The sequence below is a fragment of the Anarhichas minor genome, unplaced genomic scaffold (assembly GCF_050575085.1).
Source record: "Anarhichas minor isolate MPS153535 unplaced genomic scaffold, ASM5057508v1 ptg000004l, whole genome shotgun sequence".
NCBI classification, from domain to species: Eukaryota; Metazoa; Chordata; class Actinopteri; order Perciformes; family Anarhichadidae; genus Anarhichas; species Anarhichas minor.
Window position 1 is genome coordinate 17,227,482 of NW_027466450.1, and position 13,868 is coordinate 17,241,349.

The 13,868-nt window shown below is 44.3% G+C and overlaps 1 protein-coding gene across 3 annotated transcripts in view; it reads left to right on the forward strand.

Annotated features, from left to right (window-relative positions):
* LOC142971057 (radixin-like) overlaps positions 1-13,657 on the forward strand; it is a 29,779-nt gene extending 16,122 nt beyond the window's left edge. For 2 of the 3 annotated variants that reach the window (XM_076111665.1, XM_076111658.1), the window contains 13 exons: positions 2,057-2,140; positions 4,623-4,718; positions 4,992-5,114; positions 5,584-5,735; positions 5,988-6,071; positions 6,245-6,391; positions 6,827-6,923; positions 6,999-7,162; positions 7,644-7,774; positions 8,074-8,234; positions 10,354-10,446; positions 10,725-10,934; positions 12,838-13,657. In XM_076111665.1, the coding sequence (XP_075967780.1) occupies positions 2,057-2,140; positions 4,623-4,718; positions 4,992-5,114; positions 5,584-5,735; positions 5,988-6,071; positions 6,245-6,391; positions 6,827-6,923; positions 6,999-7,162; positions 7,644-7,774; positions 8,074-8,234; positions 10,354-10,446; positions 10,725-10,934; positions 12,838-13,002 (1,707 nt within the window). In that variant the 3' untranslated portion in view covers positions 13,003-13,657. Of the gene's footprint in view, positions 1-2,056; positions 2,141-4,622; positions 4,719-4,991; positions 5,115-5,583; positions 5,736-5,987; positions 6,072-6,244; positions 6,392-6,826; positions 6,924-6,998; positions 7,163-7,643; positions 7,775-8,073; positions 8,235-10,353; positions 10,447-10,724; positions 10,935-11,970; positions 12,121-12,837 lie in introns of all 3 variants that reach the window. The other variant, XR_012959329.1, reaches the window with a different exon arrangement.
* Positions 13,658-13,868: the final 211 nt, after the last annotated feature.

Genomic DNA, 13,868 nt, shown 5'->3' on the forward strand with positions numbered 1-13,868 from the left:
CCAACACAGTATAATGTATTACTCCTCTGATAGGACACACATACACACACACACACAGACAAATGTGTAGGTATTATTATAGGACACTGGTTTGGTCTTTACTAGCTGTGCCGTTAATAGTCTTCATGCTGCGACAAAATGCTCACACACACACACACACACACACACACACACACACACACACACACACACACACACACACTTTGAATTACTCCATTAAAACCTGTTTCACTTCAAAATGACTTGGATGTTAAAGTGAATAAAATGTTTTTCTCAAAGTCAAGAAAAGGATCCTTAATATCAAATCCCACCGAAGGACTTTTCCAATGTCGGTGAAACATTCACATTCTACGGAGGACTGAGTCCTTCATTCAGAGCATTTTGAAGGATGCGTGTACGTCTCCTCCTTGTAAACACCCACAATCCTTTGCGAATGATTCATCTCTTGTTCACCGATTGGGAAACAGAGGAAAGATGCGAGTAAACGTTTAGTTACGTCCCCTCAGCAGTCCACCAAAATCCACTTCTGAACAAATTGAGGAGATAAATTCTCAATTCAGTTGCTGATTCTTCATTCATCTCAGATCTACTGAGGCCTAATCTAAACGTTATTCTCCGACCTTCGTCGCACAGCGACAGACTTGTTCAGCGAGCTATTAATAGCTCTGAGGCAGAGCGAGACAGCGGGGTTGAGCTGGCATATCTTCACAACTCTGAATTAAACCAGCGTGGGTGATTGTTGGAGAGCATATTTTTATTTTTATGTGCGTTCATAAATTACAATAATTGTAAATATCTCCAACGCGTTTCTCTCCAAATGCTAAGAAAGCGTCTTTCCTCTGTAGGACATTACTTGGAAGCACCCGCCCGACCTTCCTTGACTCCTTGAAGCGCCAAAAGTTTCCAGATGTTAATATTTGGCTCTGAAAGTCTCGCCTGCCTGCATAACTCCCAGAATTCCCTTTTGATTCTTGCTTTCTTCTTCCAACAGTTTTTCATGTTGTGTTCTATTTAGCAGCACTCCACTGCACCTCACTGCTGCAATAAAACGTATTTATTTCATATTTATCCATCATCATGAATAAATATGTGCCTATGTTTGGGTATTTGGGTATATTTGCACTGGTTGAAATCAAAAGGCGAAGAAATAATGTCCATGGAGAGCAAAAAAAAAGCCTAAAAATTGCTTTTTTTTATTACATTATTCATATTATTAAAAATATATAATATCTAGGTTATGTAAGAAAACCAGTGAGGAAAATGTATAGAAATGATGTAATTTTAACTTAATGAGAAAAATAAGTTTGATGAATATGACACATAAGAAAACAACAGTGTCCTAAAGTTAGCAGCAGATGTGTTGCATTGATTTGAATGGGCTGTGATGTCATCCATTTGACCATCATTCATTGGCTCACCAAAGAGGAAGTGAGCCATTGAACCAGTTGTTGTGTACTCGTTGTTGTTCTGGTGCAAAAGTTTACACTTTTATGCCGAAGTGCAGATGACCTGAGGCCCCTGAAGAGCCAGTACTATCCATTTTCTCTGATCTCTCAGATGCAGTTTATTTTTATGTGAATAAATGAATGCGTGGGAACTGAGTTATAATTCATGTGTTTGAGATAACCCTGCTAATGATTTCCCTCATTAGAGTGAAGTGAAAGCATCTTATTCTCTGCAGCTTGCTGGCAGAAGGATGAGTGGCGAAAACAACCGGCGCCGTACATGGACACCGGCTGTAACACAGTGTGTGTGTGTGTGTGTGTGTGTGTGTGTGTGTGTGTGTGTGTGTGTGTGTGTGTGTGTGTGTGTGTGTGTGTGTGTGTGTGTGCGTGTTCACTGTGTGTGAATAATATTTATAGAAGTCTGATAGGACGATACAGGCTGTCCCACCAGCAGACAGGAGAGGGTCACATATAGTTCACTGGATTTTATACATTTTCCAGAAATCTGCAGAAAACCTGGAAATATGAGGTTATTTTACAAATAAATGGATGAATTAACAATATTAAATATAATGTATGTTATTTATTGGTTAATTTCTTCTCTTCTACAGATCAATGTGCGCGTCACCACCATGGACGCTGAGCTGGAGTTTGCCATCCAGCCCAACACGACGGGCAAGCAGCTCTTTGACCAGGTGAGAGACACATACACACACGTTCCTGTTTTCATTCCTTTCAAGGACCGTGATCCTTGAGCAGTTTTGTGGGGACAAACACTTCTACAGAAAATACATCTATCACTAAAATGTTTTTGACAGTGAACTCTATGACCTGCTGGAACAATCACATTGTTTGTTATCCATTAAGTGAAAAGCAATACTGAAAGTGATCGTGTGTGTGTGTGTGTGTGTGTGCCAGTGGGTGCTTGGCTGGGTTTGGGTTTGGTACTGGTTCTGCACAGAGATGGCACACAAAGTGCTCTTTGTCTAAACTGGGAGCTTTTAGGCAGACAGTGGATGTAAGTGTTGGGTGGATGGTGTGTGGGTCTGTGCGTGAATGTGTGTCTGGGAAGCAAAAGGGCAGCTTTCAGCATTGTTTCATGTCAGGCTCTGAAGGTTTGCGGTGACGTAGCGGGACGAAGACAGAATGAAAGAGAGTCGTGTCGTCGCTGCTCTTTTGTCCTAGTTTTGCTTTATAGTACGAGATCAAACCTCAGAATAGCTTTTATGGAACAATACGTCTGTCTTATCCGATTTAATCATGTTGCTTTGTGAGAGAAACCCATCCATTACTTTTCCAGAGTCCGTACATTATACTGCTCATCTCGTACCTTTTGTGTATTTTTCTTCCTGCTGTGGATAACGGACCAATCAGGGCTCAATAATAGCTTTTTTCCAGATAACAGCTTTGGAACATTCCGTCCATACTTTCAAAATTGGAAGAGAAAATTGGCTTTTTTTACTCTGCTAGTGCATGTCTCCAAGGTGTGGGGTGGGCAATGTTGGTCAGCCAGTCCACCATTTTGGTTCAGAGTAGTCCAAATAGGACTGCACAGTTCATTGAATATTAAACGTGATCACGATCTTTTGGGCTTCCCACGATGACGTGAGCATTACAGACTGCGATGTTCATGTTTTAAATGCGTGCTCCGCTCATAGAAACCTTCCGAAACTAAAACTGCCAGCCTTTAAATCATGGCATTTTGAAGGAACCATTATTTTTCTGTGAATTGCTTTGAAAAAAACATTGTTTACGTGTTCTATTAGTTTGAGTTTGGGACGTTTTAGCTGACAGAAGGTGTAGAGTGAGCTGACAGGTGTAGAAGTGATGACCTCAGTGGTGGATGAAGTTTCACATGTTCATCATAAACTAAAGATAGATGGAGATGAAATAGATACCTCCTCTTTGAAAAAGACAGAATGATGAGCAGCATGAGAAGATAAATAATGTGACGTATCAACAGGGAGAACAACAAGTTTTATAGTTATAGTATAGAGTTGACGAGAACAGACTGAACTCTCTCTCTCTCTGTCTCTCTGTCTGTCTCTCTGTCTGTCGGTCTCTCTAAAGACTCTTTAAGAACAGGGACCATCATGCTGTATTGAAGAAGACTTGAAACTAGAGATTGAGACCATAAACTCATGATTACAATGTTTACTGAGGTAATAAATCAAGAGAGAAGTAGAGTCATTTTCTCATAGACTTCGATACAACCAGAGGAGTCGCCCCCTGCTGGACACTAGAGAGAATGCAGCTTTAACACTTGAAGCTTTGGCTTCACTTTTTTTTCCTTGATGTGATCTTCTGATATAAAGAACATGATTTTACAGGCCAAAGATTTCCAGAAGAATTAAATGTTAAGACGAAGGCTGTGATATGTGTCAATAATAAAATATATTCAAGCTTTTTGGGGGATTATCTATAGTTTAGTAACTTTCCTGGGGGGAAAACCCCAAACCCAGAATCTTTTATTCACTGTAGACATTCGGGATTTAATGATGGTTTCTGAAACCGGCCGATATATCTTAATATCCATTCCTTCGTCTCGACGCGCCCAAATCTGTCATCCACATTCTGCAGGCTTCACTTCTACATCTGCATGCTGAGCTCACAGCATCCGCATAGCTGCCTCTGCATACCGCTGTGTGTGTGTGTGTGTGTGTGTGTGTGTGTGTGTGTGTGTGTGTGTGTGTGTGTGTGTGTGTGTGTGTGTGTGTGTGTGTGTGTGTGTGTGTGTGTGTAGGTTGTTTGGATGTGTGTTTCAGTCTTTAGTTTATGCGTATGAAGTGTTTGGTACTCGTGGATGTTTCATGTGTTTATGTGAGCTTTTCTTTCTGTGTCTGAGTGAGAGAGTTAATTATATAGTTAGTTAGTTGTATTGATTGTAAATCACATCAGAGTCTGAGTCCACATCCCCCAGGGACTCTGTCTCTCTCTCTCTCTCTCTCTCTCTCTCTCTCTCTCTCTCTCCCTCCCTCCCCCTTTCTGACGGGGAACTGTTATCTATGCTCTCTTCAAACACACAAGACTCCATTATTGACCAAACCGATCATTTTACCTCACAGCACACAGGGGTTGCCTCCATCGGTCGGTTTGTGTTATTTTGTGACTTTGGTGTTTTTGAGTGTTGGTTCAGATCCACCACACAGCAGCTCTGGTGTTGTGCTTGTGTTCCAGGTGGTGAAGACGGTGGGTCTGAGGGAGGTCTGGTTCTTTGGGCTGCAGTACACGGACAGTAAAGGTTACGTCACGTGGCTCAAGCTCAACAAGAAGGTGAGAGACACCAAAACACAAACATGTGACCACTTCTGCTCGATTTCTTTACTACTGTTTATTTCCCAACACTTGAAAACATGATATTAAAGTCATGAAAGCCTGTAAACAGCAAACCTCCCGTGGTTAAGAAAGTCTCAGAAGTAAAGTTTAGAAGTTTAGAAGCTTTAATCCAAAGTGCATGAAAGCAGCATCAGTGGAAACACCATCTTGTTTGATGCACATGTTGACCGTGGAGACGTGTGGAGGCTGAACGATGTGTCTTCTTTCCAGGTCACCCAGCAGGATGTGAAGAAGGAGAATCCTCTGCAGTTCAAGTTCAGAGCAAAGTTCTTCCCAGAGGACGTTTCTGAGGAGCTCATCCAGGAGATCACTCAGAAACTCTTCTTCCTGCAGGTGAAGATCCAACATGAGGTGGAACATTGAGCTGTGGGTTACAGCTGTTTGTGTTCGTGTGGAGGGAGCATTTCTGGGAATACTTCACCCGCAAAATGATCATTTATTTATTAATTTAACTCAGCCTGTTACCTTGAAGAAGACTGTGTCTTCTTGTGTCTTATACGTTCATTAACAGCAAACGTTTATCAAAACATCCGTTTACAATCTATCACACTAGTTTAATCCGAGTCTCATTCATCCACAAACACAAGCATCTTCACTTAGAACGTAATATTTAAAACATTTCTGCAGAAACAGACTCGTCTGTGAGTCGTATGTCAGGTTTCAGTGAAGATGAATGTGTTTGTGAAGTCGTGAGTGTACGACTACGTTTTCTATGAGAATTCACAGTCAACACGTGGTGAGTTATTGATATGCAGATGATCATTTTAGGGCGTGTGTGTGTCCGTGTCCGTCCTCCCCGCAGGTGAAGGAGGCCATACTGAACGATGAGAACTACTGTCCCCCAGAGACCGCCGTGCTGGTGGCCTCCTACGCCGTCCAGGCCAAGTACGGAGACTACAACAAAGACCTCCACAAGCCGGGCTACATGGCCTCAGACCGGCTGCTGCCACAACGGTACAGAACGCTCACACACACACACACACACACACTCACACTCACATTTGGACAGGACGCTGTTAATGGACAACCAGCTCTACCACCCGTCTAATATTATAATAGTGTGATGCATGATAGATGACTGTGATCCCGTCGTTATCAGCATGCTATTACTTTTTTTTTAATGTTATGTCACCTTTTCTTTGTGTTACAATACATTTTGTTGTGCTTGTGTGTGTGTGTGTGTGTGTGTGTGTGTTTCCTCTGTAGAGTTCTAGAGCAACACAAGCTGACAAAGGAGCAATGGGAGGACAGAATCCAGACCTGGCACGAGGAGCACAGAAGCATGCTCAGGTTAGACCTGCACCCTTTTAGGAGACAACCCAAGGCTCCTCTGTGTGCGTGTTAAAGCATTTTGTGTGTGTGTGTGTGTGTGTGTGTGTGTGTGTGTGTGTGTGTGTGTGTGTGTGTGTGTGTGTGTGTGTGTGTGTGTGTGTGTGTGTGTGTGTGTGTGTGTGTGTGTGCAGGGAGGATGCGATGATGGAGTATCTGAAGATAGCTCAGGACCTGGAGATGTACGGCGTCAACTACTTTGAAATCAAAAACAAGAAAGGCACGGAGCTGTGGCTCGGGGTCGACGCCCTGGGACTCAACATCTACGAGCACGAAGACAAGTAACCATCACACACACACACACTCACACACTTATACACAGACAAACACACACACACACACACACACACACACACACACACACACTATCATAAATAATACATTTTAAGGCATCGTGAGACCAAAACACTTAGTTGATGTGATCAGAAAATAAAGAGGAGGAACACTCACATCGTCTATTTTAAGAAGCTATTATCTGAATATGAAGCATTATCTCTCAGCTTCCTTTGATGAAGTTGAATTGCATTGGTTTGACATCAGCGCCCTCTGGTGGTGTGAAACAGAACTGCTGATGAACAACATGAACACACAAAACAAAATAGTCTTCAGAGGCTTTTTCAGACACATCATTTAAAACTCTCGTGCATGTGTTTATAAAGTGTCAGTGAAAGATTCCTCTCCCTCTTTATATGAATTCAAATAATCTCTTCTCTCAGGTTGTCGCCAAAGATCGGCTTCCCCTGGAGTGAGATCAGAAACATCTCCTTCAACGACAAGAAGTTTGTCATCAAGCCCATCGACAAGAAAGCTCCAGTAAGTGTTTGACCCACGAGCGGCTGATGCTTTCTGATGAACCGATACGTGTTAACGGCGTCACGTCTCCTGCAGGACTTCGTGTTCTACGCCCCTCGGTTGCGGATCAACAAGCGCATCCTGGCGTTGTGTATGGGGAACCACGAGCTGTACATGAGGAGGAGGAAGCCCGACACCATCGAGGTGCAGCAGATGAAGGCTCAGGCCCGAGAGGAGAAGCACCACAAACAGATGGAGAGGTGCACCACGATGCTATTCACGTATCACCTAACAATGACACAAACATGCTCTTCTGTAAATGCACTGACACGAAAACATACACACTTACATATTTATTTATCATTTTTATTTGATACATAAAGGCATTATTATATTTAAATGAAATGCAACCAATGCATATAAGACTTCTCTTGCACATGACAAAGCATTCAGTTCACCCGTACCGAAGACAAACACGTATCTATGAATTATCACTTTCATCATGTGAAGACATTTATTGTCAGTGAAGCCAATAAACTACCTCAAATTATGTCACAAAAAACTCATATTTTCCGACATAACGGCACAAAACAAACTAGGTTACTGTGAGAAATCAGACATAAGTCTCGACCAGACTCACTACAAACATCCTGTGATTATACAACCAAACAATGAAAAGCAGTCACCTGCTAGCTGAGTGTCTGGGTGTGATTGTGTGATATTGTGATTATGTTTCGTCAGAGCGCAGCTGGAGAACGAGAAGAAGAAGCGCGAGCACGCGGAGAAAGAGAAGGAGCGGATAGAGCGGGAGAAGGACGAGCTGATGGAGAAGCTGAGGCACATCGAGATGCAGACGCACAGAGCTCAGAGAGGTGCAGCGAGCTCAGTGTGTGAATGAATGAACGCTGCGCAGTCAGAGAAACCATGGCTTTAACTGTCGTTACACTAGTCGGCCACTAGAGGGCCGCTCACGTGCTGAAGTGTTCCTATGAAGCACACGATGAAGCTGATTATGTGTTTAGATGTTTATGATGAATATTGACGTGCGTGCGCGCGTGTGTGTGTGTGTGTGTGTGTGTGTGTGTGTGTGTGTGTGTGTGTGTGTGTGTGTGTGTGTGTGTGTGTGTGTGTGTGTGCGTGCGCGCGTGTGCGTGCATGTGTGTGTGTGCAGAGCTGGAGGAGCAGACCCGCAGGGCGCTGGAGCTGGAGCAGGAGAGGAAGCGGGCCAAGGAGGAGGCGGAGCGTCTGGAGAGGGAGAAGCAGGTGGCGGAGGAGGCCAAGGCAGCGCTGGCTCAGCAGGCTGCCGACCAGATGAAGAACCAGGAGCAACTGGTAGCTGCACCACACACAGCGCCCCGCAGACTCCTCGCTCTCTGCTGTCACATGTTTCTCTCTGTGGTCTTGGTTCTCACAGTAACATAAAGTTCTGCTCCTCTATAGAAACAGAACCATCATGACTAGAAGATGAGAGAACTAGAACATGTCTTTAGTGCAGAATAACAGTCATGATGACGTCAATCATTGAAAAGTGGAATTTTCTTTGATAATTTATTTTAAAACAAACTAGAATCTAAATATCCAACATTTGTCCAAGTGTTTCCAATGTCGGAAAAATAATGGAGGCTCCAAATGTTTTATATATATTGAACTATTTACATGTTTACAACCTCTACTTCAGCCTCTCTCCTCTCCTCTCCTCTCTCATCTCCTCTCTCCTCTCCTCTCCTCTCTCCTCTCTCCTCTCCTCCTCTCTCCTCTCCTCTCCTCTCTCATCTCCTCTCTCCTCTCCTCTCCTCTCTCCTCTCTCCTCTCCTCTCCTCTCTCCCCTCTCTCCTCTCTCCTCTCCTCTCTCCTCTCCTCTCTCCTCTCTCCTCTCCTCTCTCCTCTCCTCTCCTCCTCTCCTCTCCTCTCCTCTCTCCTCTCCTCTCTCCCCTCCTCTCTCCTCTCTCCTCTCCTCTCTCCTCTCCTCTCTCCTCTCCTCTCTCTCCTCTCTCCTCTCCTCTCCTCTCCTCTCCTCTCTCCCCTCTCTCCTCTCTCCTCTCTCCTCTCCTCTCTCCCCTCTCTCCTCTCTCTCCTCTCTCCCCTCTCTCCTCTCTCTCCTCTCTCCTCTCTCCTCTCCTCTCTCCTCTCCTCTCCTCTCCTCTCTCCCCTCTCTCCTCTCTCCTCTCCTCTCTCCCCTCCTCTCTCCTCTCCTCTCTCCCCTCCTCTCTCCTCCTCTCCTCTCCTCTCTCCTCCTCTCTCCTCTCCTCTCTCCTCTCCTCTCCCCTCTCCTCTCTCCTCTCCTCTCTCCCTTCTCTCCTCTCTCCTCTCCTCTCCTCTCTCCTCTCTCCTCTCCTCTCCCCTCTCTCCTCTCCTCTCCTCTCTCCTCCTCTCCTCTCCTCTCTCCTCCTCTCTCCTCTCTCTCCTCTCTCCTCTCTCTCCTCTCCTCTCCTCTCTCCTCTCCTCTCTCCTCTCCTCTCCCCTCTCCTCTCCTCTCTCCTCTCCTCTCTCCTCTCTCCTCTCCCCTCTCCTCTCCTCTCTCCTCTCCTCTCTCCTCTCTCTCCTCTCTCTCCTCTCTCCTCTCCTCTCTCCTCTCCTCTCTCCTCTCCTCTCCCCTCTCCTCTCCTCTCTCCTCTCTCCTCTCCTCTCCTCTCTCCTCTCCTCTCTCCTCTCTCCTCTCCTCTCCTCTCCTCTCTCCTCTCTCTCCTCTCTCCTCTCCTCTCTCCTCTCCTCTCCTCTCTCCTCTCCTCTCTCCTCTCCTCTCCCCTCTCCTCTCCTCTCTCCTCTCCTCTCTCCTCTCCTCTCTCCTCTCCTCTCTCCTCTCCTCTCTCCTCTCCTCTCCTCTCTCCTCTCCTCTCTCCTCTCTCTCCTCTCCTCTCTCCTCTCCTCTCCTCTCTCCTCTCCTCTCTCCTCTCCTCTCTCCTCTCCTCTCTCCTCTCCTCTCCTCTCTCCTCTCCTCTCTCCTCTCTCTCCTCTCTCCTCTCTCCTCTCCTCTCTCCTCTCTCTCCTCTCTCCTCTCCTCTCTCCTCTCCTCTCTCCTCTCCTCTCTGTGTTCACTTCCTGAAGTTCAGTCAAAGTTTCACAGAGTGGGGTTCAGAGGCCGACCCACAGTTATTCTGTGCCTTTTTATTGGGCATCAGCCTCGTGTTTACACACGTACTGTAAAAAGAAAGTGATCGTGGGAGTGAGATGTGGGAGTGAGACGTGGGAGTGATCAGTCTGATACTTGTCCTCCAGACGATTGTGTTCGTTCAGTCAAACATCACAGCGGTTATACTACATATATTCATTAAACACCAGCTGTGTCTATCTCTGACTGGTTCGGGGATCACCGATATGCTGTTTGTTTGTTTATCAAACATGAGAAGTTGCTGATTCTGTCTCTTTCATATTGTTGTAAATTAGTTTTTTGGAAACCACGTTGAGTTCCGTTTGGTAACGTTTTCCCGGCGTGTTGTTATCTTCCCAACAGGCTGCTGAGTTGGCAGAGTTCACTGCCAGAATCGCTCTGCTGGAGGAAGCCAAGAGGAGAAAAGAAGACGAAGCAACAGAGTGGCAGCACAAAGTAACAGAACCCGTTTATATATAAATAATAACTTAATGTGTGTGTGTGTCTGGGCTCATCATTCTATGCTTATATTTTTTTATGCAAAATCTAGAAATTATTATCAACAACCCTGGGTAGAAGTCTCATTATGTGGAAGAGAAAAAGACCCAAAGACTCAAAGCCCTCACTTCACAATGATCACAGTTAGATGTGTGTGTCCATATCGTCTGTATCAATGTCTGTAAACTGTCAGCTGGGTTTGTCTCTCTGAACGTGTGCATGAATGTTCTTCACAGGCTTTGTCAGCACAGGACGACCTGGAGAAGACCAGGGAGGAGCTGAAGACGGCCATGACGTCTCCGCCGGCGCCGGAGCAGGACGAGGAGGACGAGACGAGCGCCGAGGCGAGCGCAGAGCTGCTGCTCAGCGACGGAGTCGGCGACCGCAGCGAAGAGGAGCGCGTCACGGAGGCGCAGAAGAACGAGCGGGTCAAGAAGCAGCTGCAGGTAGATTACGTCATCGGTTAGAGCTGGGCAACGATACGGTGTGATCGTTCATGAGCTCGTCTGAATAGATATTAACAAGCACAAATAACTCAAAAACTCTGATGTAAAATATTTAGTTTTTACATCAGAGTTTATTTCTACTCAGTTCAATTCAATTAACAAGCTAATATTTATTCACTTTTTTGCTATAATTTTTCTTGAAACTGTTATGTTCATTTTGCGTAACGTTATGGTTCGTTTTTAATTTAATAAAAACATATTTTATATATTTGTATTTATTTCACACAGAAGTATATAAAAAGAGTCTTTACCGTGTGTTTTTTACATTAAGACTATTTATTGAACCACCAGACGTCATGCTTAATATCGTGATACGTATCGTCAAGATGTGAAATGATCGATAGCAATTATACGATTCTATCGATACCAATCCCATTGTTGATTCTTCTTCAGGATCAGGATCTGATCAATTGTTGGGTGTAAAAAGAGAACGTACAGACGGGGCTCCGGACTAACTCTTTACATATTTTAAACCATCAGTATTGTTATCCTTTCACATGGTTATAGTCATCGATAGTGGTTATTTGCATAACAACAATTCAAATGATTAGAAAATAAATGATTTGCTTTGATTAAAAACAATTATTGTCATTCATAGTTGAAATTATATATTTTAAGCAGCTTAGAGCTAATGTTAGGAAGTTAAACAGGTCATAGTTCAGCTCTAATATCTATTTCATATTACTGTGAAATCTACTTCAAACAGCTGTTTTTATTCTCGCCAAAAACTACATTTTACATAATTACATTTGATGAATTTACCTTCTATAGTGATCATTTCTACAACACATCATGATACAACCTTATAAAACTGTACAGCACAAATACTGTTAATAAATATAAGTAGACAAAGAAGGAGACGTCTGTCTGAAAGTAGACGATTCAAACACACACAGAGACAATTAAAATGCATTTCGGGGGTTAAGTGCAGCGTCAGGTGTTTTCAGTTACTCTGGTTGATTAGTACTCTGCTCAGGTTGAAGGCAGGCGGAGCTGTGATGGAATTGAGTGGGTCACAAAGGTGTGATTAGTCCAGCTGTACCAGGTTCAACAGAAAGACGTCCACGCAGTCCTGAGATCAGTCAGATGAACTGGAAACACCTGTGAGGCTTCAGAGGCTTTAAAAGTGAGACAAACCGGCCGACACTAAAACGCTGCTCCAAAGGAAACGCGTCCACCAGAGCCCTGACGTGTTCAAACACAAGTCAGAACCTTTGAGTCCGTCAGTCTGACGTGACAGCCTTTCATGCAGAAGGAATTATTTGTAACCTTCTGTCAGAATGTTTCTTCATGCTTCACAAGCAAACCGCAAAGTGTCAAAACAGTTAGTGTCACATAGAGAAACAAAGGATGCAAACAGCTTCTAATATCAATCTAGTCTCCTTTGTTTTGACACAAATCTGTCAGAAGTTACTGATTCTTTAGGATCTTAAAGGTGCAACGACTTAAAGGGGACATTTCATGCTCATCTTCAGGTCCATACTTGTATTTTGGGGTTCTTGTTTACAAGCTTTAATGTGAAAAAAACCACATTATTTTCCTCACACAGTCTCTCTGAATGTACCTGTATTCACCTTCTGTCTGAAACGCTCTGTTTCAGCGCCTGTCTCTTTAAGACTCCCGCCCGAAAAATGTTTTAGGATCTAAGAAGCCCTAAAAAAAAACTGACTGGGTTTCCTTATCGCACAGTTTCTCCAGAAACCCAAATGTTTACATGCACAAGTTAGTTTGTTATTAATGCACATTACTTGCTTAGACCATGAATCATTCAGTTTATCATCTTTCTGCTACACATACAGATGAAAACGCATCAATATTCTTCTGTCTTCTGTCTTCTGTCCAGGCGTTGAGTTCGGAGCTAGCCGAGGCCCGAGACGACACCAAGAAGACCCAGAACGACATGCTGCATGCCGAGAACGTCCGAGTGGGCAGAGACAAGTACAAAACCCTGCGCCAGATCCGCCAGGGCAACACCAAGCAGCGCATCGACGAGTTTGAGTCCATGTGAGCCGGGAGAGACGGTTGGTCTCGTTGCCATGTCAACGCCTCACTTAAACCTCGTAAAGCCCAAAAACCCGCCGCCGCCACCAGGAGCTCCTGCTGTTCGTGTTTCTATCCGGGAGAACGAGCGGCTAACGGGCTTCGTAGCTTCAGCCTCGCCAAAGCTCTGCCTAGCAGCGGTTCGGCCAATCACACCGCTACCTGCTTTTAGAGCTCCGCCCCCTCCCCCCCCAACCCCAACGAAGCACACGTCCTTCTAATTCCGAAGGAAAGATAGCAAGCGGCCTCTCCTGACATCGACCTGGGCAGTTTCTAACGCTCGCATGTACGATAATTAAACGACCGCTGGAATGATGCTTCTTACTCGACAGAATGAAACGGCCGTTTGTAGCTTGTTGATGTTGCCGGTACGCTTTAATATCTGTATCTTACTTTTACGTCTTATGTCATCAGTTGAACAATTTAAATAATTTGTTTTAAAAAGAAACAACAAAAAAAAGCCTTATTCGTCTTATTTCCTCCTCCAGTGTTACTGTTTGTGATTTTGTGTTTGGGAAAAGTGAGCTTGTTACGTTGACTTTGATCTGTTAATAATAACATCAGATAACTTCTATAATCTTCTATAAACTTCTATAATCTATAAAAAAGAATTTGTGCAAAATCAAAGAAATATTAGTAGTTTGTCTACATCTGTAATGAAGCTGTTTATTTATCTACACAACATCAAACCACAGTTCATCCATCAGCGTCCTTCAGCAAAATAACATCGATCCAAAAAGCAGAACTCACGAGGAACACGTGGAAAGCTTGACTCTGGCTTTTATTGCTCACGTTTACATCACACACAGGAACAGTCAACACGTCTCATTCGGC